We start from the raw sequence: 26,133 nt of genomic DNA, 5'->3' as shown, positions 1-26,133 counted from the left end.
GAAATATTTGGGCCAACGTTCTGTATTCTCATAGGCAAAGACTCGCATAGTATTAAAATACTCACTGATTTTAACATTATTTTTAACTTAAAGGTTTTGTTTTAATCTGCTGTGACCAAATCTTGGACCACTATAGCTATAAATACATAGATTTATCTAGATATGTTAAATGAACAAATGTAAAATGTTCGATACAGCACAAGCACTTAATAAGTGGGTTTCAGAGCCGTGTTTTTCCAACATGTTCTGAGGATCCAAGCTTGATACTTAAGACAATTAAAAACAAGAAATTTAACTTAGTTTCAGCACATGTATGGTGTATATATATATTTGTATGGCTGTAAGCTTAGGCTGGTCATAGACCTAAGACAATTGAAGCACTCTTTTCCACAGGTATGGGCTGCATTCTGTTTCACTCACTATAAGCATTTGGTTTTGAACTACAGATATTACAGTAGTTACTAAATCTGAGACCATGTGCAATCTCACTTGGTTTTATTTCCCTTTAGGGTAGTTGCCTAAATCATAAAATTATGCTTCACTGTAGGGGTAAGAAATCTAGTTTATTTATTTATTTATGAGATAGAGTCTCATTCTGTTGCCCAGGATAGAGTGCAGTGGCGTGATCTTGGCTCACTGCAACCTCCGCCTCCCGGGTTCAAGCGATTCTCCTGCCTTAGCCTCCCAAGTAGCTGGAATTACAGGCACCTGCCACAACACCCAGCTAATTTTTGTATTTTTAGTAGAGATGGGGTTTCACCATGTTGGCCAGGCTGATCTTGAACTCCTGACCTCAAGTGATGCACCCACCTTGGCCTCTCAAAGTGCTGGGATTACAGGCGTGAGCCACCCTGTGCCCACACCTGGCCAAGGAATAATCTAATTTTTTTTTTTTTTAAAACATAAAATTTGTTCATGAAACAGATTCCACCCAAATCAACACACAAATCACTCTAGTGGCAAAGTAGTTTATTTATTATGTCCCCTGAAAGGAGATTAAGACTCGACTCCTCTCCCAGCCGGGGGAGCCTGGGAACTGAGTGCCTCCCTCCGAGAGCCTCCCAGCACCATGTCCATTTCTCTTCCTCTTGGCATCCATTGTGGCACCCAGCCCACCTCTGCCTCATTTCATGATTGTGTGCTTTTGTACTTTAGAAACAGCTGAGGCAAGCATTTACGTAGAGGCCTCAAGCAGACAACCTACAGGGTGCTCCGTGCCAGTGCAGGTGCCTGGGCAGAGAAGCTGCAGCGCAGCTGCAGAGGCGGCCCTGGGGGTGGCGGGGACCTCTGCCCCCAGGAGGATGTGGAAGGCCACTGTGGGGCAGCCCTGCAGGGGATGCAGGACTTTTGGGACCATGGGAACTGAGAGAGCCGTTAGGAGGGGATCAAGGGCTGCAAGTTCCACAGTGGGGCCCTGTTGTCCCAGCCAGAAGCAGCACCAGTGACTGTCCCACCTTGGAGCCTGGAGCGAACGAAGGACTTGTTAAAACAGATTGTTGGACCCACACTGCGTTTCCCGATTGGGAGTCAGGAGTAGGCCTGAGAATGTGCATTTTTTTTTTTTTTTTTTGAGACGGAGTCTCGCTCTGTCGCGCAGGCTGGAGTGCAGTGGCCGGATCTCAGCTCACTGCAAGCTCTGCCTCCCGGGTTCACGCCATTCTCCTGCCTCAGCCTCCCGAGTAGCTGGGACTACAGGCGCCCACAACCGCGCCCGGCTAATTTTTTGTATTTTTAGTAGAGACGGGGTTTCACCGTGGTCTCCATCTCCTGACCTTGTGATCCGCCCGCCTCGGCCTCCCAAAGTGCTGGGATTACAGGCTGAGCCACCGCGCCCGGCCGAGAATGTGCATTTCTAACGAGTGCCCAGGTAATGCTGATGTTGCTGGTCCAGGGACCACACTTTGAGAACCAATGTGATAAATAATCAAGAAATGTCTTTTGAATCAAATGTACTAAAATATTCACAAACCTTTCTCCACCCGAAGGATGCAAATGAAAGGGAGACATAGAGACTGTTAAAGCTATAGGCCAGTCTGCAGGTGGTGACTTTTTTAAAAAAATGTGGTTTGGAATCTGGAGTCCGAGGCCTGGACCCAAATCTTGCCACAGCTTTGTGCTGGCTGAGCACCCTGGGAAGGATGGCTACTTCACAGCGCAACCCCTAGCTCCATGCCTATTATCCAAGGATGACTGACTGCATGGCCCTCAGAGCAGCGGAGACTGAATTTCGTATGGCAGGACCTCATCTGAATATATAGTAGGTGCTTGATACGTGCTATTACCCTCTTCCCTTTTTGGCAGTAGACAGATAAGCTTTTTCTATGACTGATACTATGTTAGATGTGAAAACACTGATGCCTAGAGTGCAACATTTCATCACTAGCCTTCAATGGTAATTCATAAAATTTGAAATGCATGGAAAGCCAGATTTTTCACTGACTTCTCCTCTCTTATTAATCTTCTCCTCTCTTATTAATCTTATTTCATATTCATGGGTGGCCCAAAAGTTTTCATAGCTTTGAACTCTCTGTCCCAATATTTTTAAGTACATGGAACTTGTTATCAACTTCGATTTTTTATTCAAATGAAGTGCCGTAACACTTCAAATCATGTCAATTCCATGACACTCATCTTCAGAAAAGATCTTTCAGTTCTAATCTTAGAAAGCAAGTTTTTAAATTATAAAAGATATGCTTCTTATATTCTCCAAATCCTGCTCCTGAGCAGGGCTATTGTTGTTTCAATAGTTTGTTCCTTTTTCACAGCTGAGTGTTTCACTGTATGGATGTATCAACCATGTGTTTATCCATTCACCCGGTGAGGGCTGTTTGGGTTGTTTTCCTTTTTTTTGCTATTCCAAATAAAGCTGCTATGAATATTTGTATACAAGTCTTTGTGTGGAAGCATGCTTTTATTTTTCTTGGGTAGATACCCAGTAGTGGAATGGCTGCATCACATGCTAGGTCTAATTTTCACTTTTAAGAAACTACCAAACCAGGCTAGGCACAGTGGCTCACATCTGTAATTCCAGCACTTTGGGAGACAGAGGTGGGAGGATCGCTTGAGGTCAGGAGTTCAAGACCAGCCTGAGCAGCATAGCGAGACCCCATCAGCTTTACAAAAAAATAAACAATTAGCCAGGCATGGTGGCATGGGCCTGCAGTCCCAGCTACTCTGGAGGCTGAGGTAGGAGGATTACTTGAGCCCAGGAGGTGGAGGTTGCAGCAAGCCATAAATGCACCACTGCTCTCCAGACTGAGCGAAAAAGACCTCAAAAAAAAAAAAAAAAAATTAATACAACTCTTAATACACAACTATAAAATGCAGAGAGTCACCAAGAAAATAAAATCACTATAGTTATCGTACCAACCAGAAATTACCACTATTGCTATACCACTCCAGAAAGTTTTTTTCATGTATATATAAAGGGAAAGAGTTTTATTATTTTTTGTAAAAACTTGAACTATTTATTAATTCTTTAAATCAAAATTCTTTTTTTTTTTTTTTTTTGAGACGGAGTCTTGCTGTGTCACCCAGGCTGGAGTGCAATGGCCAGATCTCGGCTCACTGCAAGCTCCGCCTCCCGGGTTCACGCCATTCTCCTGCCTCAGCCTCCCGAGTAGCTGGGACTACAGGCACCCGCCACCTCGCCCGGCTAGTTTTTTTTTGTATTTTTTATTAGAGACGGGGTTTCACCGTGTTAGCCAGGATGGTCTCGATCTCCTGACCTCGTGATCCGCCCGTCTCGGCCTCCCAAAGTGCTGGGATTACAGGCTTGAGCCACCGCGCCCGGCCTTAAATCAAAATTCTACATGTGCATTTCTAATGAGTGCCCAGGTAATGCTGATGTCGCTGGTCCAGGGACCACACTTTGAGAATCAATGTGATAATCAAGAAATGTCTATTGAATCAAATTTACTAAAATATTCACAAACCTTTCTCCACCCGAAGGATGTGAATGAAGGGGAGACAGAGACTGTTAAAGCTACAGGCAGTCTGCAGGTGATTTTTTTTTTTTTTTTTTTAAATGTGGTTTGGAATCTGGAGCCTGAGGCCTGGACCCAAATCTCACCACAGCTTTGTGCTGGCTGAGCACCCTGTATATAATTTAAATCACTGTATAAGTCTCACTATAAAAAGTTGCAAAAATTAGGCTGGGTGTGGTGGTTCACGCCTGTTAATTCCAGCACTTTGGGAGGCTGAGGCGGGTGGATCACGAGGTCAGAAGATGGAGACCATCCTGGCTAACGCAGTGAAACCCCGTCTCTACTAAAAATTCAAAAATTAGCCAGGGGTGGTGGCAGGTGCCTGTAGTCCCAGCTACTTGGGAGGCTGAGGCAGGAGAATGGCGTGAAGCCAGGAGACGGAACTTGCAGTGAGCTGAGATCGCGCCACTGCACTGTACGCTGGGCGACAGGGCGAGACTCCATTTAAAAAAAAAAAAAGTGGCAAAAATTAAAAAATATTAAAAGTTGTAGTCAGCCAGGCGTGGTGGCTCACACCTGTAATCCCAGCACTTTGGGAGGCTGAGGCAGGAGGATCACTTGAGCCGAGAAGTTCAAGACTAGCCTAGGCAACATAGTGAGACCTCTGTCTCTACGAAAAACAAAAAATTTAGCTGGATGTGGTGGCACATGCCTGTGGTCTCAGCTACTCAGGCTCAGGAGGAGCATTTGAGCCGGGGAGTCAAAGCTGCAGTGAGCCAAGGTCACACCACTGCACTCCAGCCTGGGTGACACAGCAAGACCCTGTCTCAAAAAAAAAAAAAAAAAAAAAAAAGAAAAAAGAAAACCTTACAATAAGTGAAACAGGTAGAGAGTAACAAAATATATTCAATTCAAAATGAACTCTCTAACCACTGCCCACATCCCCACTACAGTGTACTCATCAGATAGTCAGTGATACTTTTATGATATAGGTTGGATCACATCATTCTTTTGTTTAAAAATTTTGAATGGTTTCCTGTAACATTTGAGATAAAAGCCAACCACGGTAAGGTCATCCTTCCCATGACCTCAGAGCAACCTCTACCATCCCATCTGCCCATCTACTCTCCTCCCCTTCAACCACACTGCTCCAGCCACTCTGGACAGCTTGCCAGTCCTTGACTGCACCCAGCATGCCCCTGCTCACAGCCTCTGCACATCTTTCCTCTGCCTGTGCTGATCTCCCCCTGGATGGGCTGCATGGCTGCTCACGCTACTGTGTTCCATGCAAGTTGGTCTCTGCTCTAATGCCACTGCCCCAGAGGATCCTCCCTCAGCCGCCCTTTATAAAATGGCCTACCTTATCATTTATCTCTTTTCTTGCTTTTTCTTCATTGTACTGAGTTCCCCAAAACATTATATATATTTTTTACTATCAGCCTCCACCCAGTTGGAACCTACGATCTTTAAAGGTGGGGGTCTCGTTCAGTGCTGTATTCCCAGTGCTTAGAACGTGTCTGGAACACAGGAGTTGCTATCTGTTGCATGCATAAATGAACTCAGAACAAGAATACCTGATTTTCCAATGTCCTTACCAGGTTTTATACATCTTTATAATCTTTGCCAATCCAATATGTGGGAAACAGTATTCGCTTCAATTTGTATTTCTTGAGTATGAGTGAGGTAGAGTATCCTATCATGTTTTTTGGCTTGACCTTCAGAAAACTAATTTTTCATATCCCTTATTCAGTTTGCTTTTTTCCTTTTGCTTTGCAAGAGCTATTGACACATTAAAGAAATTATTCCTTTGTCCATCATATGCTGCAAAAATTGACTATGCCATTCCAAGAGCAAAACATTCATATTTGTTTTCTACTAATACTTTTATATTTTTAAATATGAAAGATTACGTTTAGATCTTTGATCCATCTGGGATTTACTCTGGGGTGTAAAGAATAAGGAAGAGATCTACTTTAAAAAATAAATTTAGCTTTAAAATACAACGAGTATACATTTCTGGATACAACTATACAATTTACTGGCCGGGCACGGTGGCTCACACCTATAATCCCAGCACTTTGGGAGGCCGAGGTGGATGGATCACGAGGTCAGGAAATCAAGACCATCCTGGCTAACATGGTGAAACCCCATCTCTACTAAAAACAAACAAAAAAATTAGCGTGGTGGCGGGCACCTGTAGTCCCAGCTACTTGGGAGGCTAAGGCAGGAGAATGGCATGAACCTGGGAAGTGGAGCTTGCAGTAAGCCAAGATCGTGTCACTGTACTCCAGCCTGGGCGACAGAGCAAGACTCTGTCTCAAAAAAAAAAAAAAAATAAATAAATAAATACAATCATATAATTTACTGTTGTTTTAACTTTCTCTTAGAATATTCATACTCTGAAAAATAAAATCAAAGCTCACCTGCTTTATAATATACAATTTTCTAAGCACACTTGACATATATGTAAATATGTGTCAGAGCATATACATATATATGCAGTATTTTCCACAATTCTCTGGAATGTTATATTAAAATCTGATGTTATATCAATACTAAAATATTTTTCCAGAAAGTTTCTATTTCATTTTCTCAATGTCGTCTCGCTTTCTTGGATCTTGATTTCTTTTTTGTTACACTATATTTTTTCTCGAAAAGTTTCTTCTCAATTAAGCTCACTTCTTCATGGAGAAGGGAAGTCTTTATTCTGAGCAGGAAGGAGAAGAGATTTAGTATAAACTGATAACTCAGAGAATAATTTGATTCTTCATAGGTTGTCACGTGTGTACAATAGCTAGAAGGGAAAAAGAAAAAAGAATTTCTCTTTAGATGGTAACCAAGAAAGGCACACACTAACCCCTGAACATCTCCCCAAATAACAAATATATATGGTTAGGCTTAAAACAGGACCCTGAGCTGGAAGGAAACCTAGAAGAATTTGGTAACTCCTTAACTGCACAAAGGAAAACATGTTCACACTGTCCACGGCCACCACACAAGGGCCACAGGTGGTGCTAGGAGCTGGTCCTTCAACTCTCTGCTCGAAGTTTCTTCACTCCAGATGGGGCACCACTCCACCTTCTTACCATGGTCAAGGCAAACAAAAGCATACAAGGAGATATTCTGAACATATTTCTTTTTTTTTTTTTTTTTTTTGAGACAGAGTTTCGCTCTGTTGCCCAGGCTGGAGTGCAGTGGCCCGATCTCAGCTCACTGCAAGCTCCGCCTCCCGGGTTCCCGCCATTCTCCTGCCTCAGCCTCCCGAGCAGCTGGGACTACAGGCGCCCGCCACCTCGCCCGGCTAGTTTTTTGTATTTTTTAGTAGAGATGGGGTTTCACCGTGTTAGCCAGGATGGTCTTGATCTCCTGACCTCGTGATCCGCCCGTCTCGGCCTCCCAAAGTGCTGGGATTACAGGCTTGAGCCACCGTGCCCGGCTCTGAACATATTTCTAAAACAAACTAAAGAAAACAAATAATCCCCGACTTCCACCCAACATAAGACACTAGACTTTATAATGTAGCTTGCAATACTATATGTACTGTAGGAGAAGAGTTTACCAAGCAATTTCCCTTATTTTAAAATAGTAAAGCCTTCCATTCCAAAATGGCCAAATAGGAACAGCTCTGGTCTGCAGCTCCCAGCATGATCGATGCAGAGACAGGTGATATTTGCATTTCCAACTGAGGTACCTAGTTCATCTCATTGGGACTGGTTGGACAGTGGGTGCAGCCCACGGAGGGCAAGCCGAATCAGGGTGGGGCATCGTCTCACCTGGGAAGGGATTTCCCTTTCCTAGCCAGGGGAAGCTGTGACAGACTACACCTGTAAAATAAGGACACTCCCGCCCAAATACTGCACTTTTCCAACGGTCTTACCAAACAGCACACCAGGAGATTATATCCTGAGCCTGGCTCAGCTGGTCCCTCGCCCATAGAGCCTTGCTCACTGCTCGTGCAGCAGTCTGAGATCAACCTGTGAGGCAGCAGCCTGGCAGCTGGAGGGGCGTCTGCTATTGCTGAGGCTTAAGTAGGTAAACAAAGCAGCTAGGAAGCTTGAACTGGGCAGAGCCCACTGCAGCTCAGCAAGACTTGCTGCCTCTGTAAACTCCACCTCTGGGGGCAGTGCGTAGCTGAACAAAAGACAGCAGAAACTTCTGCAGACTTAAACATCCCTGTCCGACAGCTCTGAAGAAAGCAGTGGTTCTCCCAGCATAGCATTTGAGCTCAGGACAGACAGACTGCCTCCTCAAGTGGGTCCCTGACCCCCATGTAGCCTAACTGTGAGACACCTCCCAGCAGGGGCCAACTGACACCTCATACAGGTGGGTGCCCCTCTGGGACAAAGCTTCCAGAGGAAGGATCAGGCAGCAGTATTTGCTGTTCTGCAGCCTCCACTGGTGATACCCAGGCAAACAGGGTCTGGAGAGGACCTCCAGCAAAATCCAACAGACCTGCAGCTGAGGGACCAGACTGTTAGAAGGAAAACTAACAGAAAGGAATAGCATCAACATCAACAAAAAGGACATCCACACCAAAACCCCATCTGTAGGTCACCAACATCAAAGACCAAAGGTAGATAAAACCACAAAGATGGGGAGAAACCAGAGCAGAAAAGCTGAAAATTCTAAAAACCAGAGCACCTCCTCTCCTTCAAAGGATTGCAGCTCCTCGCCAGCAACGGAACAAAGCTGGACGGAGAATGACTTTGGCGAGCTGACAGAAGTAGGCTTCAGAAGGTCAGTAATAACAAACTTCTCTGAGCTAAAGGAGGATGTTCGAACCCATCGCAAGGAAGCTAAAAACCTTGAAAAAAGATTAGACAAATGGTTAACTAGAATAAACAGTGCAGAGAAGACCTTAAAAGACCTGATGGAGCTGAAAACCACGGCACGAGAACCATGTGATGCATGCACAAGCTTCAGTAGCCGATTCGATCAAGTGGAAGAAAGAGTATCAGTGATCGAAGATCAAATTAATGAAATAAAGTGAGAAGAGAAGTTTAGAGAAAAAAAGAGTAAAAAGAAACAAACAAAGCCTCCAAGAAATATGGGACTATGTGAAAAGTCTACGTTTGATTAGTGTACCTGAAAGTGACAGGGAGAATTCAGGAAATACAGAGAACACCACCCCTTGAGAAGAGCAACTCCAAGACACATAATTGTCAGATTCACCAAGGCTGAAATGAAGGAAAAAACGTTAAGGGCAGCCAGAGAGAAAGGTCAGGTTACCCAAAAAGGGAAGCCCATCAGACTAACAGCGGATCTCTCAGCAGAAACTCTATAAGCCAGAAAAGAGTGGGGGCCAATATTCAACATTCTTAAAGAAAAGAATTTTCAACCCAGAATTTCATATCCAGCCAAACTAAGCTTCACAAGTGAAGGAGAAATAAAATCCTTTACAGACAAGCAAATGCTGAGAGATTTTGTCACCACCAGGCCTGCCTTACAAGAACTCCTGAAGGAAGCACTAAACACGGAAAGGAACAACCAGTACCAGCCACTGCAAAAACATGCCAAAATGTAAAGACCATCGATGCTAGGGAGAAACTGCATCAACTAACAGGCAAAATAACCAGCTAACATCATAATGACAGGATCAAATTCACACATAACAATATTAACCTTAAATGTAAATGGACTAAGTGCCCCAATTAAAAGACACAGACTGGCAAATTGGATAGAGTCAAGACCCATCAGTGTGCTGTATTCGGGAGACCCATCTCATGTGCAGAGACACACATAGGCTCAAATAAACGGATGGAGGAAGATCTACCAAGCAAATGAAAAGCAAAAATAGCATGGGTTGCAATCCTATTCTCTGTTAAAACAGGCTTTAAAACAACAAAGACCAAGAGAGACAAAGAAGGCCATTACATAACGGTAAAGGGATAGATTCAACAAGAAGAGCTAACTATCCTAAATATATATGCACCCAATACAGGAGCACCCAGATTTATAAAGCAAGTCCTTAGAGACCTACAAAGAGACTTAGACTCCCATACAGTAATAATGGGAGACTTTAACACTCCACTGTCAATATTAGACAGATCAACGAGACAGAAAGTTGACAAGGATATCCAGGACTTGAACTCAGCTCTGCACCAAGTGGACCTAATAGACATCTACAGAACTCTCCACTCCAAATCAACAGAATATACATTCTTCTCAGCACCACATTGCACTTACTCCAAAATTGACCACATAGTTGGAAGTAAAGCACTCCTCAGCAAATGTAAAAGAACAGAAATCACAACAAACTGTCTCTCAGACCACAGTGCAATCAAATTAGAACTCAGGATTAACAAACTCACTCAAAACCGCACAACTACTTGGAAATTGAACAACCTGCTCCTGAGTTACTACTGGGTAAATAACGAAATGAAGGCAGAAATAAAGATGTTCTTTAAAACCAATGAGAACAAAGACACAATGTACCAGAATCTCTGGGACACATTTAAAGCAGTGTGTAGAGGGAAATTTATAGCACTAAATGCCCACAAGAGGAAGCAGGAGAGATCTAAAATTGACACCCTAACATCACAATTAAAAGAACTACAGAAGCACGAGAAAACACATTCAAAAGCTGGCAGAAGATAACTAAGATCAGAGCAGAACTGAAGGAGATAGAGACACAAAAACCAAAACACCCTTAAAAAAAAAAAATCAATGAATCCAGGAGCTGGTTTTTTGAAAAGATCACCAAAATTGATAGACCACTAGCAAGACTAATAAATAAGAAAAGAGAAAAGAATAAAACAGATGCAATGATAAAGGGGTATCACCACCTATTCCACAGAAATACAAACTACCATCAGAGAATAATATAAACACCTTTATGCAGATAAACTAGAACATCTAGAAGAAATGGATAAATTCCCGGACACATACACCCTTCCAAGACTAAACCAGGAAGAAGTTGAATCTCTGAATAGACCAATAACAGGCTCTGAAACTGAGGCAATAATTAATAGGCTACCAACCAAAAAAAGGCCAGGACCAGATGGATTTACAGCTGAATTCTACCAGAGGTACAAAGAGGAGCTGGTACCATTCCTTCTGAAACTATTCCAATCAATAGAAAAAAGAGGGAATCCTTCCTAACTCATTTTATGAGGCCAGCATCATCATGATACCAAAGCCTGGCAGAGACACAACAAAAAAAAGAGAATTTTAGATCAATATCCTTGATTAACATCGATGCAAAAATCCTCAATAAAATACTGGAAAACTGAATCCAGCAGCACATCAAAAAGCTTATCTGCCGCGTTCAAGTTGGCTTCATGCCTGGGATGCAAGGCTGGTTCAACATACGCAAATCAATAAACGTAATCCATCACATAAACAGAACCAACGACAAAACCATATGATTATCTCAACAGATACGGAAAAGGCCTTCAACAAAATTCAACAGCTCTTCATGCAAAAAACTCTCAGTAAACTAGGTACTGATGGAATGTATCTCAAAACAGTAAGAGCTATTTATGAGAAACCCACAGCCAATATAATATTGAATGGGCAAAAACTGGAAGCATTCCCTTTGAAAACTGGCACAAGACAGGGATGCCCTCTCTCACCACTCCTATTCAACATAGTGTTGGAAGTTCTGGCCAGGGCAATCAGGCAAGAGAAAGCAATAAAAGGTATTCAATTAGGAAAAGAGGAAGTCATATTATCCCTGTTTGCAGATGACATGATTGTATACTCAGAAAACCCCATCGTCTCAGCCCAAAATCTCCTTAAGCTGATAAGCAACTTCAGCAAAGTCTCAGGATACAAAATCAATGGGCAAAAATCACAAGCATTACATACACCAATAACATACAAACAGCCAAATCATGAGTGAACTCCCATTCACAATTGCTACAAAAAGAATAAAATACCTAGAAATCCAACTTACAAGGGATGTGAAGGATGTAAAGGACCTCTTCAAGGAGAACTACAAACCACTGCTCAACGAAATAAAAGAGGACACAAACAAACAGAAGAACATTCCACACTCATGGATAGGAAGAATCAGTATCGTGAAAATGGCCATACTGCTTAAGGTAATTTATAGATTCAATGCCATCCCCATCAAGCTACCAATGATTTTCTTCACAGAATTGGAAAAAACTGAAGTTCATATGGAATCAAAAAAGAGCCTGCAGTGCCAAAACAATCCTAAGCAAAAAGAACAAAGCTGGGGGCATTACGCTACCTGACTTCAAACTATACTACAAGGCTACAATAACCAAAACAACATGGTACTGGTGCCAAAACAGAGATATAGACCAATGGAACAGAACAGAGGCCTCAGAAATAATACCACACATCTACAACCATCTCATCTTTGACAAAACTGACAAAAACAAGAAATGGGGAAAAGATTCCCTATTTAATAAACGGTGCTGGGAAAACTGGATAGCCATATGTAGAAAGCTGAAACTGGATTCCTTGCTTACACCTTACACAAAAATTATTTCAAGATGGGTTAAAAACTTAAATGTTAGACCTAAAACCATAAAAACCCTAGAAGAAAACCTAGGCAATACCATTCAGGACATAGGCACGGGCAAGGACTTCATGTCTAAAACACCAAAAGCAATGGCAACAAAAGCCAATAGACAAATGGGATCTAATTAAACTAAAGGGCTTCTACACAGCAAAAGAAACTACCATCAGAATGAACAACCTGCATAATGGGAGAAACTGTTTTCAATCTACCCATCTGACAAAGTGCTAATATCTTGAATCTACAAAGAACTTAAACAAATTTACAAGAAAAAAAACAAACAACCCCATCAAAAAGTGAGCAAATGATATGAACAGACACTTCTCAAAAGAAGACATTTATGCAGCCAACAGACACAAGAAACTCACTGGTCATCAGAGAAATGCAAATCAAAACCACAATGAGATACCATCTCACACCAGCTAGAATGGCGATCATTAAAGTCAGGAAACAACAGATGCTGGAGAGGATGTGGAGAAACAGGAACGCTTTTACACTGTTGGTGGGAGTGTAAACTAGTTCAACCATTGTGGAAAACAATGTGGCAATTCCTCAAGGATCTAGAACTAGAAATACCATTTGAGCTAGTGATCCCATTACTGGGAATATACCCAAAGGATTATAAATCATGCTACTATAAAGACACATGCACACATATGTTTGCTGTGGCACTATTCACAATAGCAAAAACTTGGAACCAACCCAAATGTCCTCCAATGTTAGACTGGATTAAGAAAATGTGGCACATATACACCATGGAATACTATGCAGCCATAAAAAAGGATGAGTTCATGTCCTTTGTAGGGACATGGATGAAGCTGAAACAGCAAACTACCACAAGGACAGAAAACCATACACCACATGTTCTCACTCATAAGCGGGAACTGAACCATGAGAACACATGGACACAGGGTGGGGAACATCACACACTAGGGCCTGTCATGGGGTGGGGCGCAGAGGGAGGGATAACATTAGGAGAAATACCTAATGTAAATGACCAGTTGATGGGTGCAGCAAACCAACATGGCACACGGATACCTATGTAACAAACCTGTACATTGTGCACATGTACCCTAAAACTTAAAGTATTAAAAAAAAAAAAAGTTAAACCCGAATCTGATCAAATCTCTAACTAATGCTAATTGCCAATCTCTTTTTTTTTTTTGAGACAGAGTCTCACCCTGCTGACTGCAACCTCTGCCTTCCGGATTCAAGCGATTCTCCTGCCTCAGCCTCCCAAGTAGCTGGGACTATAGGCATGCACCACCATGCCTGGCTAATTTTTGTATTTTTAGTAGAAACGGGGTTTCACCATGTTGGCCAGTCTGGTCTCAAACTCCTGACCTCAGGTGATCTACCCACCTTGGCCTCCCAAAGTGTTGAGATTACAGGCATGAACCACCGCACCCGGCCATAACTGCCAATCTCAAACTCTAACTACACCAACATATAGGCTATCCAGGGACAGAGGAAGAGGTTAAATGGCATCACATGGCACTGTCTATATGCAAAATTCGGACTATGAGAAATTGTATGGGACACATGACCAGGATTACTCAATAAGTACATTGTAAGAAGAAAAAAGAGAGATAAAGAGGGGGGTTCTGAAGAACTGAAACACTTACAAGCCATGTCAACCACTTGCAATATATGGGCCTGGTTTGGATTCTGAGTTAAACTCATTTAAAAAATTATATGACAATTAGGAAAATCTAACCACTGACTGCATGGTGGATAATATTAAGAAATTACTATTAATTTTTTATATCTGATTAATGGTATTACGGTTTTACTTTAAAAAATATGATGTTTGAGATCTGCTTCCAAATAATGGGGGGTAGAGGGGTAGAGTAAGCTGGAGCCTGGGTGAAGCAAGTCTTGCCATGTCACAGTTGCTGAGGTTGGGTGACAGAGACAGGGGGGTTCTTTATACTACTCTACTTCTGAGTATACCAGAAATTCCCCATTATCAACTTTAAAAAGCAAGTAAAGAAATAACATATAGAAGCTATAAACATTGAGATATTATGACTTACATAACATATATGGCCCTAAATTCCTTAATGTCTGTGTTTGCACTGCAAAACTCTGCCACTTGTCTAGGAACAGTGGCTCATGCCTGTAATCCCAGCACGTTGGAAGGCCAAGGTGGGCAGATCACAAGATCAGGAGTTTGAGACCAGTCTGACCAACATGATGAAACCCGTCTCTACTAAAAATACAAAAATTAGCCAGGGTGGTAGCGCATGTCTGTAGTAGCAGGCAGTTGGGAGGCTGAGGCACAAGAATTGTTTGAACCGGGGAGGCTGCAGTGAGCCAAGACTGTGTCACTGCACTCCAGCATGGGTGACAGAACAAGCTTCTGTCTCAAAAAAACAAACACCCCAAAACAAAAAACCCCAAAACCAATCAACCAACCAAACAAAACCCTCTGCCACCCATCAGCTGTGACTATGGATAACTACTCTTGGTTCTCTCATCTGTAAAACAGGAAAAAAATAACAGTACTTATACTTTTTTTTTTTTTTTTTTTGAGACGGAGTCTCACTCTGTCACCCAGGCTGGAGTGCAGTGGCACAATCTCGGCTCACTGCAAGCTCTGCCTCCTGGGTTCACGCCATTCTCCTGCTTCAGCCTCCCGAGTAGCTGGGACTACAGGCGCCCGCTACTATGCCCGGCTAATATTTTGTATTTTTAGTAGAGACGGGGTTCCACCATGTTAGCCAGGATGGTCTCCATCTCCTGACCTCGTAATCTGCCTGCCTCGGCTTTCCAAAGTGCTGGGATTACAGGTGTGAGCCATTGCGCCCGGCCAACAGTACTTACACTTGACAGAGTAGACAAGATTAAATAAGAATGTATATTAAACACTTAACCCAATTCTTGGCACACAGCAAGGGCTCAAAAATGTTCACTTCCTCTACAGTCCTTTAAAATTAATTTTTTTTGTATTTACTCAGAATCTTAAGGCTATTTTAATACTATACAGTAAACCAAATGCTTTATTACTAGTAGGAAATATAAAGGCCTCAAATGTTTGTTCATTGATTGGTTTAATAAAGATAAAAAATTAGCCATTTACAGTAATTCTCACAAAAATGTTGGCCTCTTGCTTTTTATATATATATATATATATATATATATATTTTTTTTTTTTTTTTCGAGATGGAGTCTCACTCTGTCACCCAGGCTGCAGTGCAGTGGTGAGATCTCAGCTCACTGCAACTTCCATCTCCCAGGTTCAAGCGATTCTTATGCCTCAGTCTCCCAAGTAGCTGGGATTACAGGCGTGCCCCTCCATACCTGGCTGATTTTTGTATTTTTAGTAGAGATGGTGATTCACCATGTTGGCCAGGCTGGTCTTGAATTCCGATCCACCTGCACTGTCCTCTCAAAGTGCTGGGATTACAGGCATGAGCCACCCACCACACCCGGCTTAGAGATATATATTTTTAAGAGACAGGGTCTCACTATGCCCAGGCTGGAGTGCAGTGGCTACACACAGTCACAATCATTGCACATCACAGCCTCAAACTCCTGGCCTCAAGTGATTGTCCCACCTCAGCCTTTCAAGTTGCCGGGACTACAGACATGTGCCACCACACCTGCCTAAGCTAAGCATATGACATATTTGAGTACTTTTTTTTTTTTGAGACTAAGTCTCGCTCTGTCACCAGGCTGGAGTGCAGTGGTACAGTCTTGGCCCACGGCAACCTCCAACTCCCGAGTTCAAGTGATTACCCTGCCTCAGCCTTCTGAGTAGCTGGGACTACAGGCATGCACCACCACGCCCGGCTAATTTTTTGTATTTTAGTAGAGACGAGGTTTCACCATGTTGGCCAGGATGGTCTCAATCTCCTGACTTCGTGATCCGCCTGCCTCGGCCTCCCAAAGCGCCGGGATTACAGATATGAGCCACCCTGCCCGGCCTGAGTACTGTTTTTTCACTATAGTTTAAAAAAATAGTTAAAAATAATATTTTACAAATTCAAATCAAATTTTTGTGGGGCAGCCAAAGCACCTCCATTTCCTGTGGAATACAACTAAAGACCACTGCTCTGCCTCATCTATGGAACTCCCAGGGAGGTCATGGCCACCTACAAGAAGTCAGGTCTTCTGACCCAGCCAACTATTATAACAACTGGGAATAGAAAGGGCATTTCAATTCATTGAAATTGTTAACTCTGCCTCAGCTAGGAAGAATCAACAGCCTCCCATACCTGAAGTACTCTTGTGGCCTTTCTCTGCTTAGTTCCCAAGCTCTGAGTGTTTTCACAATTTTACAGCAAATGTTTTGTTTCTTCTGAACCCTCAGAAATGAGTCCTTCTGCCTAATGAAATTCTCTACATAGCTAAATATCTGCTCTCAAAAGCATCGCTTTTCATTGTAACCATTTTTGATGGTTGTCTTAGAGCATATTCAGCATATTTTAGCCTTTACAGTTGCCTGTTTTTATTGTAGAAACAGTAGAAAACATGCTATTAAAACCCACCACAAAGGCACACAGCATCTTGGGACATGTGCTGTGCTGAAGCAGGGATGTGGTCCCCTTATTTAGTGGCATGGACACGAAGGCACACAGCGTCCTGGGACATGCGCTGTGCTGAAGCAGGGATGTGGTCCCCTTATTTAGTGGCATGGAGCCATGAACTTCAGGCTCTGCGACTGGAGCTCTGTCTGCTTTGGATTCTGAGGCTGGCTCCCCTATCGTTGTCAAAGGGTGTCATTTATGTTTACCGTCAAGATGTCTATCAGCAGAGTGCTTCTCGGACCTCTGGTTTTGTTTCTTTGATGATGAGGAGTTTGGAAATCAGACAACTCAGCCTAAGGGCAGAGTCAGGGGCTCTGAGCGAGGGGCTAAGGGGCTAAGGAAAGAGGCTTAGTTTTAGTTACGGTCTCTGTGGCATTTTTACTGCCCAGCTGAAGCCTTTTTTGCTTGCTCTGCAGTTCTAGGCTCTGGTCTAGAACAGGGAAGGTTGACAGATAAGTTTGGTGTCTAAAGTCATGGTATCACTGAAACTTCATACAATCAGAATTTAGTTTTATACTTCATGCAGAGAAAAAAATCTCAGCATTTTCATCACTGACTATACTAAGCTCTATGTATCACTCACTGCGTTATACTGCAGTATTAAATCTGAGATCATCCACAATCCACCCTCACGCCCTGTGAAAAAGCACAAAGGTACGGATCACGACATAAGCTGCCATGGATGCAGAACCTGAATCTAAATATGAGGAACCATCACAACCATACTCAGAAACATTGTATAACACCACTGACATTTCTGAAAAATACAGGTCAATGTCATGAAAGACAAAGAAAGGCTGAGGGACAATCTGATTAAAGGAGACTGAAGAGATAAAATCAATCAATGCTATACCTACTCCTGAACTTGATCCTGCTATAAAAGGACACTGGGGATCTAATGAGAAAACTGGAATATGGACTGTGGGTGAGATAAAAGTATCGTATCAATATTAAGTTTCCTGAGTTTGATAACTGTACGGTGGTCACTTAAGAGAATATCCTTATTTTTAGGAAATACTTAAGGAAGTATTAAGAGGTAGAAAGACATGAAAAAGGTAACTGACTCAGAGAAGTGATATGTACTAAAAAATACAGCGCATTCCCTGATCAGCAGTTACAGCCACTTCTATTGCCTGCCTGCTGCACTGCAGGTTAATTTAGAGGCAACAGTTGTGCTAATTGCCTTGTATCCTCTTTCTTGATTTTTACCAGCTTTCCTAGAACTCTTACACAAGACTCAATGTATAATTCTGATTTTCGTGACTTTAAGCTCACCAGCTTCTAATTCCAACAGAAAACCTATCTGGCTCTTATATAGGCAACTGCTTCAATTATATGTGACTTTTTCTAAAAGCATTGATTACCATCTGCAGAATTTCTGTGTACTAAGCCAATATAATGAATTCTTAGTTAGCAGTGATTGGCCTTTCTCTTTCAGGACTCCCTGAAGGCTGTGTCCATGGAAACATGTTCTATCAGTGTCTTCTTCAGTCCAGTTGAACTGAAAACTTGAAGGGCTTTTTTTTCCAGCAGTTGCTGTTGAATCAACCAGTGTGCTAAATTGTTTCTGTAGATTCACCACCATTTCTGGAAATGGAGAAAAAAAGGAAACAAAATAACAAGTTATATTAAATCACAAATAAAGCCTGGAATTTACTTGATAAGAATGTACCAATATTGGTTCCTTAGTTTTGGCAAATGTACCACCGTAATGTAACAGGATAACTTTAAGAGAAAATGAAACTGGATGAGGTGCATGTGGAAAACTACTTCAAAAAGAATGTACAATCCAAAAAGAATTCTATAAGCAAAGAATTCCCAAAATCAGAACGATTTAGGATTTTAGATTTTGGCAGGAACTGAGGCTCTGTTTTGAAGAACGGCAAGTTCCTGAAGTAGATTCCTGCAGAGATTGCTTGCAGAGCATGATGCTCCTTTGGATGTATACGTGCCCCGGAACATTTGTTTAAAAAAAGTAAAAAACTTAAGCATTCAACATTTCAAGTCCAGATATTTAATTTTTCTACAATTGTGTTGCTACTTGGTATTAAGACAAAACTGGACTCACCTCTTTTTTTATATGCTACTGGTTTGTCGACAAACGAGTAGTAGAGTGGCTTTTCACTTTTCCACAGGTACCTGTACATGGTAAAGAAACAGCTGGAGCAGGATGGAGATGAAACGGACATAAACACATTGTCTGAAGCACTATCTGAGATTTCCGATATTTCGTTACAGTTCTGGCTTAGAATGGCTTATTGGCACATGTCTATATTGTCTACTGAACTTAGGCCCTAGAAGGAAGCACTGACCGAGAGCCCAGGCCAAGAGAATGGTATGCTCCTCTCAAAAGCTGCCCAGATGCCGTGACATGTTGAAGAAGCTATTAATTACACACAAAACACAGAAACAGTTTCCTCCATCATAAATTTCCCTTGCTGCTCGTTCTCATAAAGTGAAGCCACCTCGAAACAACTGTTCCTCATTGCCTTTGCCCCAATGCCTTTTTGCTGAGAGCTGTTAGTAGTCCTTCTGAATAACTTACACGGAGTGAACAGTAAATGCATCTCTCTGGCACCTGATGCCAGGAAATCTATTCTACTCCTGGTGTAAAGGAGAGGAAGAGACTGGATTCCAGGATGACACAGTCCCAACAGTCCCTGTCCTGACTCAGCCTATTCTTGCCAAGGGAAGGGCAGCCAGGGAGTTTCCACTGTAAAATGGGGATCCTGGATTGCTCTGGCTCTTGGGGTTCCCTCCAGGACAAACACTAAGAGCCACCTAAGGTTCCTACAGATGAGGGTGATCAGTTCTAGACTCCAAAAGGAAGTGACATGTTCTATTTCTGGTTCTAGTGGTTGTTGCTAAACTTTGCCAAGGAGACACTGCAGCTCTGCAACAAAGATAACAATGTTCATTCTTAGTCTCATTTTCATTATTTCTGTGTTCCCTAGTGCAGAGGACTTTCATAACTTATAATAATAATAAAAAAAAAGTCCACCTTCTTCTTGATCCCAGGCCATTTTCTTATTTTGAAAGACACTGTGGCAACAAGAAAGAGTACTGAATCAGAAGACCTGGCCCACCACTTTCTAGTGGTAGAGCTAGCATAATCTGAACGACAAATTATGGAGGCTCTCAAAGGCAGAGACTGTCTCAGCCATCCTTATGCCCCTAGTGTTGTCAGGGAATGGCAGATAGTAGGAACTCATTTAAACATTTGTTGAAGAATAACTGGATGAATAAATGAACAAAGAAATGAATTTAGCAGGCCGGGCACGGTGGCTCAAGCCTGTAATCCCAGCACTTTGGGAGGCCGAGGCGGGCGGATCACAAGGTCAGGAGATCGAGACCACAGTGAAACCCCGTCTCTACTAAAAATACAAAAAATTAGCCGGGCGCGGTCGCGGGCGCCTGTAGTCCCAGCTACTCAGGAGGCTGAGGCAGGAGAATGGCGGGAACCCGGAAGGCGGAGCTTGCAGTGAGCCGAGATCGCGCCACTGCACTCCAGCCTGGGCAACAGCGTGAGACTCCGTCTCAAAAAAAAAAAAAAAAAAAAAAAAATGAATTTAGCATCTCTAAACTCATCCTCTACTTTCACAGGGTTATTCTGAGGAATAAGATAATGTATATATGGGTTCTTTAAATCCTATACAACAATTAAAATTATTATTTAGTACTTGACAAAGTGCCTGGCTAGCAGATACTCAAGAAATATCTGTGAACTTTCCAGAAAAAAAGATTAAAAATAGGAAGCCAGAAATACAAATATTTTAAACATCTGTAGTATCTGTAATAATTTCTCACCATTTATTTTTAATACTAGGAAGTAATACGTATATAAAAGCACACATTTTTACAATATTTTAGTAATATCATTTAGCAAATCATTTTAACCAATTTAAGAACTGATTTTTTTCAAGAATTTTTAAAAATACTTGATCAAGTCAGTAAAATCATGACTATATATAAAACAGATGTTGACTTTTTATTTTGAATTTCTGCAATGATATTAAATGTTAAGATCAGAAAGGAGTTGGGTGTGGTGGTTCATGCCTTTGTAATCCCAGCACTTTGGCAGGCTGAGGCGGGAGGATCGCCTGAGGTTGAGAGTTTGAGAGCAGCCTGTCCAACATGGAGAAACCCCATCTCTGTAGTAAATACAAAATTAGCAGGGCGTGGTGGCGCATGCCTGTAATCTCAGCTACTTGGGAGGCTGAGGCAGAAGAATCGCTTGAACCCGGGAGGTGGAGGTTGCGGTGAGCCGAGATCGTGTCATTGCACTCCAGACTGGGCAACAAGAGTAAGAGTGAAACTCCGTCTCACAAAAAAAAAAAAAAAAAAAAAAAAAGAACAGAAAGGTAATTTTTCTAATCATTAGGTAGCAGTAGAGATGTAATTAATGTTATACAGGAGATGGTTTCCTGAAAATTATGTGAAATTAAACTTTAGTGAACCACACCACATTTAAAATATATCAGAGAGTTTGTCATTTAACGTTATGGTAAATGAGTCAGCGATTCTTTAAAATATATTTTTTGCTATTAATTTTCTTTTTTTTTTTTTTGAGACGGAGTCTGGCTCTGTCGCCCGGGCTGGAGTGCAGTGGCCGGATCTCAGCTCACTGCAAGCTCCGCCTCCCGGGTTTACGCCATTCTCCTGCCTCAGCCTCCCGAGTAGCTGGGACTACAGGCGCCCGCCGCCTCGCCCAGCTAGTTTTTTGTATTTTTTAGTAGAGACGGGGTTTCACCGTGTTCGCCAGGATGGTCTCTATCTCCTGACCTAGTGATCCGCCCGTCTCGGCCTCCCAAAGTGCTGGGATTACAGGCTTGAGCCACCGCGCCCGGCCAATTTTCTTAAATAATAAAATCTCAAAGGATAAAGAATTTCCCTAAACAGTCTAATCCCAATCCCTGGGCACACTCACTGCTAAACATTCCTTGTGAATACCTAATCTAAATAGAAGTTTCTCATGTGTTTACAGTAAATGCCTATACAAGTGGCAATCATGCCGTAAATCAAGAGAGCACTATTATGTCCTTGGAGGGCATGCTCCAAGAATGGGAAGGGTGATCTAAAATAAAACTACGCTAAGTGTTTAGAGACCTGAAATGAAAGCTTCTTCCAAAATTGACTTTACCTTGCCTGCCTTTTCTCATTACATAAAACTACAAAAAGAGACACACCACAAACCATGTTTTCCAGCTAGATGTTATCCATATACTTCTCTCATCTGTCTGCATGTCATGTTTCCTCATTTTTAAAAATTAAGGTATAATTTACATTCAGTAAAATTTACTCTTTTCAGTGTAGTTCTGCTAGCATTGACAAACACATACAGTTGCACGTGTGTATTCGCTACAATTACTATGCAGAACAATTCCATCACTCCAAAATACCTCCCACATCCCTTGACAGTCAATCCTTGATCTCAGGCAACTACTGGTCTGTTTTTCTGTCCCCATAGTTTAGCCTTTTCCAGAATGTTATATAAATGGAATCAGCATAAGTAACCTTTTGAGTCTTTCACATAGCATAATGCATTTAAGATTCACTCATATTGCTGGATGCATCAGAAGTCTGTACTGCTAAATGGTATTCCACTGTATGGATAGAACACAGTTTATCCAGTCACCAGTTGAAGAACACGTGGTTTGTTGCCAGTTTTTGGCAATTATGAACGAAACCATTAGAAACATTCCTACGCAGATTTTTGTGTGAGCTTGTTTTCATTTCACTAGGGTAAATACCTAGGAGTGAAAAACACTGGATAACATAATAAATGTATGTTTAACTCTGAGAAACTGCCAACTTTTCAAAATAGCTGTACCATTTTGAATTCCCACACTTGGAATGATCAGTTTTTGTTTTTGTTTTGTTTTGAACCATTCTAATTGGTATATAATGATATATCATTGTCATTTTAATTTGCATTTCCCTATTAATGATGTTAAACATCTTTTCACATGTCATCTTGATATCATCTTTGGTAAAACGTCTTTTCAAATATTTTGCCCATTTAAAAAAATGGAGTTTTTTTCTTATTGCCTAATAATTCTTTACATACTCTAGATACAAATATTTTATTGGATATGTGATTTACATTTAATTTCTCCTGGTCTGTAGCTTCTTATTCTTTTAAGTGTCTTTTGTGGAGCAGAGGTTCTTACTTCTGATGAAGCCCAATTTACCAATTTTTTTTCTTTTATAGATCATGCTTTTGGTGTCACATCTAAGAAATTTCTGCCTAATCCAAAAGGTAAGGCAAAAATTAGCAGGTGAATGTAAATTAAAACCACAATGAGATATCACTATATACCAATTAGGGCATAGAGATTTTCTGCACAGGCTTAATTTTTCTCCATGTTCTTCTCAACATCTTCTATAACAGCTAGAAGTCATCAAAGCAGCCTCTTATGCTGTTTCAGGCTTTCAACTATTGTTTATTAGTGTTTTTCATAATGTCATGCATAGGAACCCATGCTTAGATATAGAAAATGTTTTAATAATTTTCATCTGACAATATGAATGATAATATTCAGAGAAACAGAGAAAAACTGGAAATTTATGTCAACATGGGGGTGGGGAAGGGTGAAACCGACAGGTGACCATCATGCACCAGAGCTCTGTGCCTGAGCAGCAGTTGGTAGTGCTTCACATGTTACTCAGCAGTAACTCACACTGCACGTGTGTGTCAGCCTTCAGCACATACTCTAGGAAGAAGGACCTTGGAAAGGGGGTCCCCTCGACAGCCTCCACCGTGGGGCCTGGTACCTCCCTGGAAAGTGCCATTTTATAACCAGACTTACTTTCTTTGGCCGATAAATTATTCCCTAAAGTAGCTAAAAGCCAGGAAATCTTAAATGTGCAACTGATATAACACTGCAATAATGAACTGGGCCTCCAAGAGCTATGTTTTAAAGTGTAGGCTGGTGTCTGGCTTGGGGTAAGGAAAGCCCTGTCACCACTGAGACACCAGGGTGGAATGGCCCCTAAACACCCAGTCCTCAGGATCTGTCAGGACTAACCCCAGCTAGCACCACAGAAAGGAAGGCCGATTCTCCAAAATGACCTAAGACACATAACAAACTCTCATTCCTGCTGCTATTCTTGTGCCCACTGAGAGCCACTGACTGAAGAGCCACTCCTCTGATGAGGAGGAGGGGGCCCGGTTTCCTGGAAATCCATGGGCTGTTGGGATAAATTCACCTCCACCCCTCTTCTTCATTGTGCATCGATCCTGCCTACTAACAGGGAACCTGTCACACTTCCCTGCTTTGGAAAGGATCATCTCCACAGTGCCTTTTCCATTCCAAGAGTCTGTTTTTCTATTTAAAAGCCCTCTGGAATTCAGAGGAAAAATAATCTAGTTCTACTCTCATCCTGGAAAATTGAGTCTTAATTACGGTATATAAGTGGGCATTATTATGTTTTTTTTACTGAAGAAATAGGAGCTGAACGAATTCTCATTTCAACTAATTTGGGGAACCTTGATTTTTCTCAAAGGATATAAAATTACTGAGTCGAATTAGTATTACTGTAAATTTACATTAAATACAGAGATGTTACCTTTTTCTTCAAAGCCTCATAGAGACTCAGACTCAACAAAAGGTTAAGTAACGCCCATGGGCACACAGCTAGCTTGTAATGCAGACAGGATTCAAACCTAGCACTGCTTATGCTCTCTCTACTCTACCACAACGAGCCCACATCAGAATGACAGTTCAAAGAAAGGCAGTGACACTGGCTGAATCAAATGGACTTGCTGTCTGCTTTGTTTTAACTTTCACAGGGGTCTTTATTTTGGGGGAACATTCCAATTACACGTGTTGCAAGGTAACATTTGTAATTTTTTTAATATTGGGAAGCATAGACGAGAAACGACTAAATATTTGAGAAAGGGGAAGAGGGAGGAGTATTAGAAATATAGGCAAGTCTCACGTAAATTACAAAAAGTTAAATTATAAAAAGTATACTGTGGTATCCTGCATTGGATCATGGAACAGAAAGAGGACATTAATAAAAACACTGGTGAAATTCACATCAAATCTAAAGTTTGGTTAATAGTAATATAAAAAAGAGAAAAGTTAAGAGTGTAGGGCTAATATTTCCAGAAAAAAAAGTCACAATGCAGATCAGCGTATACTGATGAAGCTTCAGCTTTCAAATGTAAAGTAACAGACACAGAAGTAAAGCAGGTGCATCTAAACCAGGAAAGAGAACATACTTGGCCCTTGCTTCTTCCCACTTTTGTTTTTTCTCATCAAAAGCTTTCTTCATAATTTGGTACCACTTTCTGAAATCAAACCATGGTTTATCTGAAAGAAATAAAATCCAAGATTATTAACCAAATAAATCACACTATAATATACACTGTTCATTTGAGTTTTCATTCATTGACATAGCTAAACATTTATATACTAGCTCTTGGAATCTACAGATGGAGTCATTGTCTCTCTCCTCTAACAGGACTCTCCTGAGAAATCTGTCACTCCCTCCTCTAAGTTCCTACCTATATTGTAGCCCCAATTAAATTATACTGAAATCATCTTCTTACATGTCTGCTTCTCCTAGACTTGACTATTACCTCCTTGAGAACAGAACACATATTTTGTTTGCCACTACAAAGAAGGCCTGCTCCTCCCCTGAAAGCCAACACCTAGCACAGTGCCTGGCACACAGTGGTGTTCCAATATGATGAATATGTGTATTAGGGAAAAAATTACTGATAAATGTGTAAAATGATACTATAGTAGCTGAACCCAGACTTCCAGTTTCATCAGCTCCTATTCCCATTCCTCCTAATTTTAATTCAAAGAATCTAGAGACATGTAAGAAAGTGGACTGCATCAGACAGTTAGTGTGAGTGTGTGATTAAGATGTAGACGTCAGAGAGACAACAGAACTGAATGTAGTAAAGTATAAAAACTCACTCCTCACTCTTTCACTCCATATAGGGATTATTTTCCATTATTCTCTGGGAAGGTAGTCTCTTTCCATGTCTAACTAAAAATCTTTTCAACTCGCCAATATAATAATTGTTTAATCCAATATGATCTTGTAGATCATACAGCCACAGAGGAGAGAAAACTACCAAAAGAATTATAAGAATAGAGGAAAACTATAGTAATCGATAGAACTCATGGTTCTTTGACCTGGAGTAAGTCACAACTTTTCTAAACCT

The 26,133-nt window shown here is 41.5% G+C and overlaps 1 protein-coding gene across 2 annotated transcripts in view; it reads right to left on the bottom strand.

Moving 5' to 3' along the window:
- Nucleotides 1-954: 954 nt before the first annotated feature.
- Nucleotides 955-26,133, bottom strand: part of LOC105486505 (TATA-box binding protein associated factor, RNA polymerase I subunit B) — a 90,137-nt gene continuing 64,958 nt past the window's right edge. For both annotated transcript variants that reach the window (XM_011749403.3, XM_011749404.3), the window contains exons 12-15: nucleotides 25,177-25,267; nucleotides 19,018-19,088; nucleotides 18,314-18,536; nucleotides 955-6,720 (exon numbers count right to left, since the gene is read on the bottom strand). In XM_011749403.3, coding sequence (XP_011747705.2) covers nucleotides 6,519-6,720; nucleotides 18,314-18,536; nucleotides 19,018-19,088; nucleotides 25,177-25,267 — 587 coding nt within the window. In that variant the 3' untranslated portion in view covers nucleotides 955-6,518. The remainder of the gene's footprint in view (nucleotides 6,721-18,313; nucleotides 18,537-19,017; nucleotides 19,089-25,176; nucleotides 25,268-26,133) is intronic.

This window comes from Macaca nemestrina, chromosome 13, assembly GCF_043159975.1.
Source record: "Macaca nemestrina isolate mMacNem1 chromosome 13, mMacNem.hap1, whole genome shotgun sequence".
Classification (NCBI taxonomy): Eukaryota; Metazoa; Chordata; class Mammalia; order Primates; family Cercopithecidae; genus Macaca; species Macaca nemestrina.
Note: the sequence above shows the minus strand (reverse complement) of the source record. Positions and strands in the feature narration are given on the sequence as shown.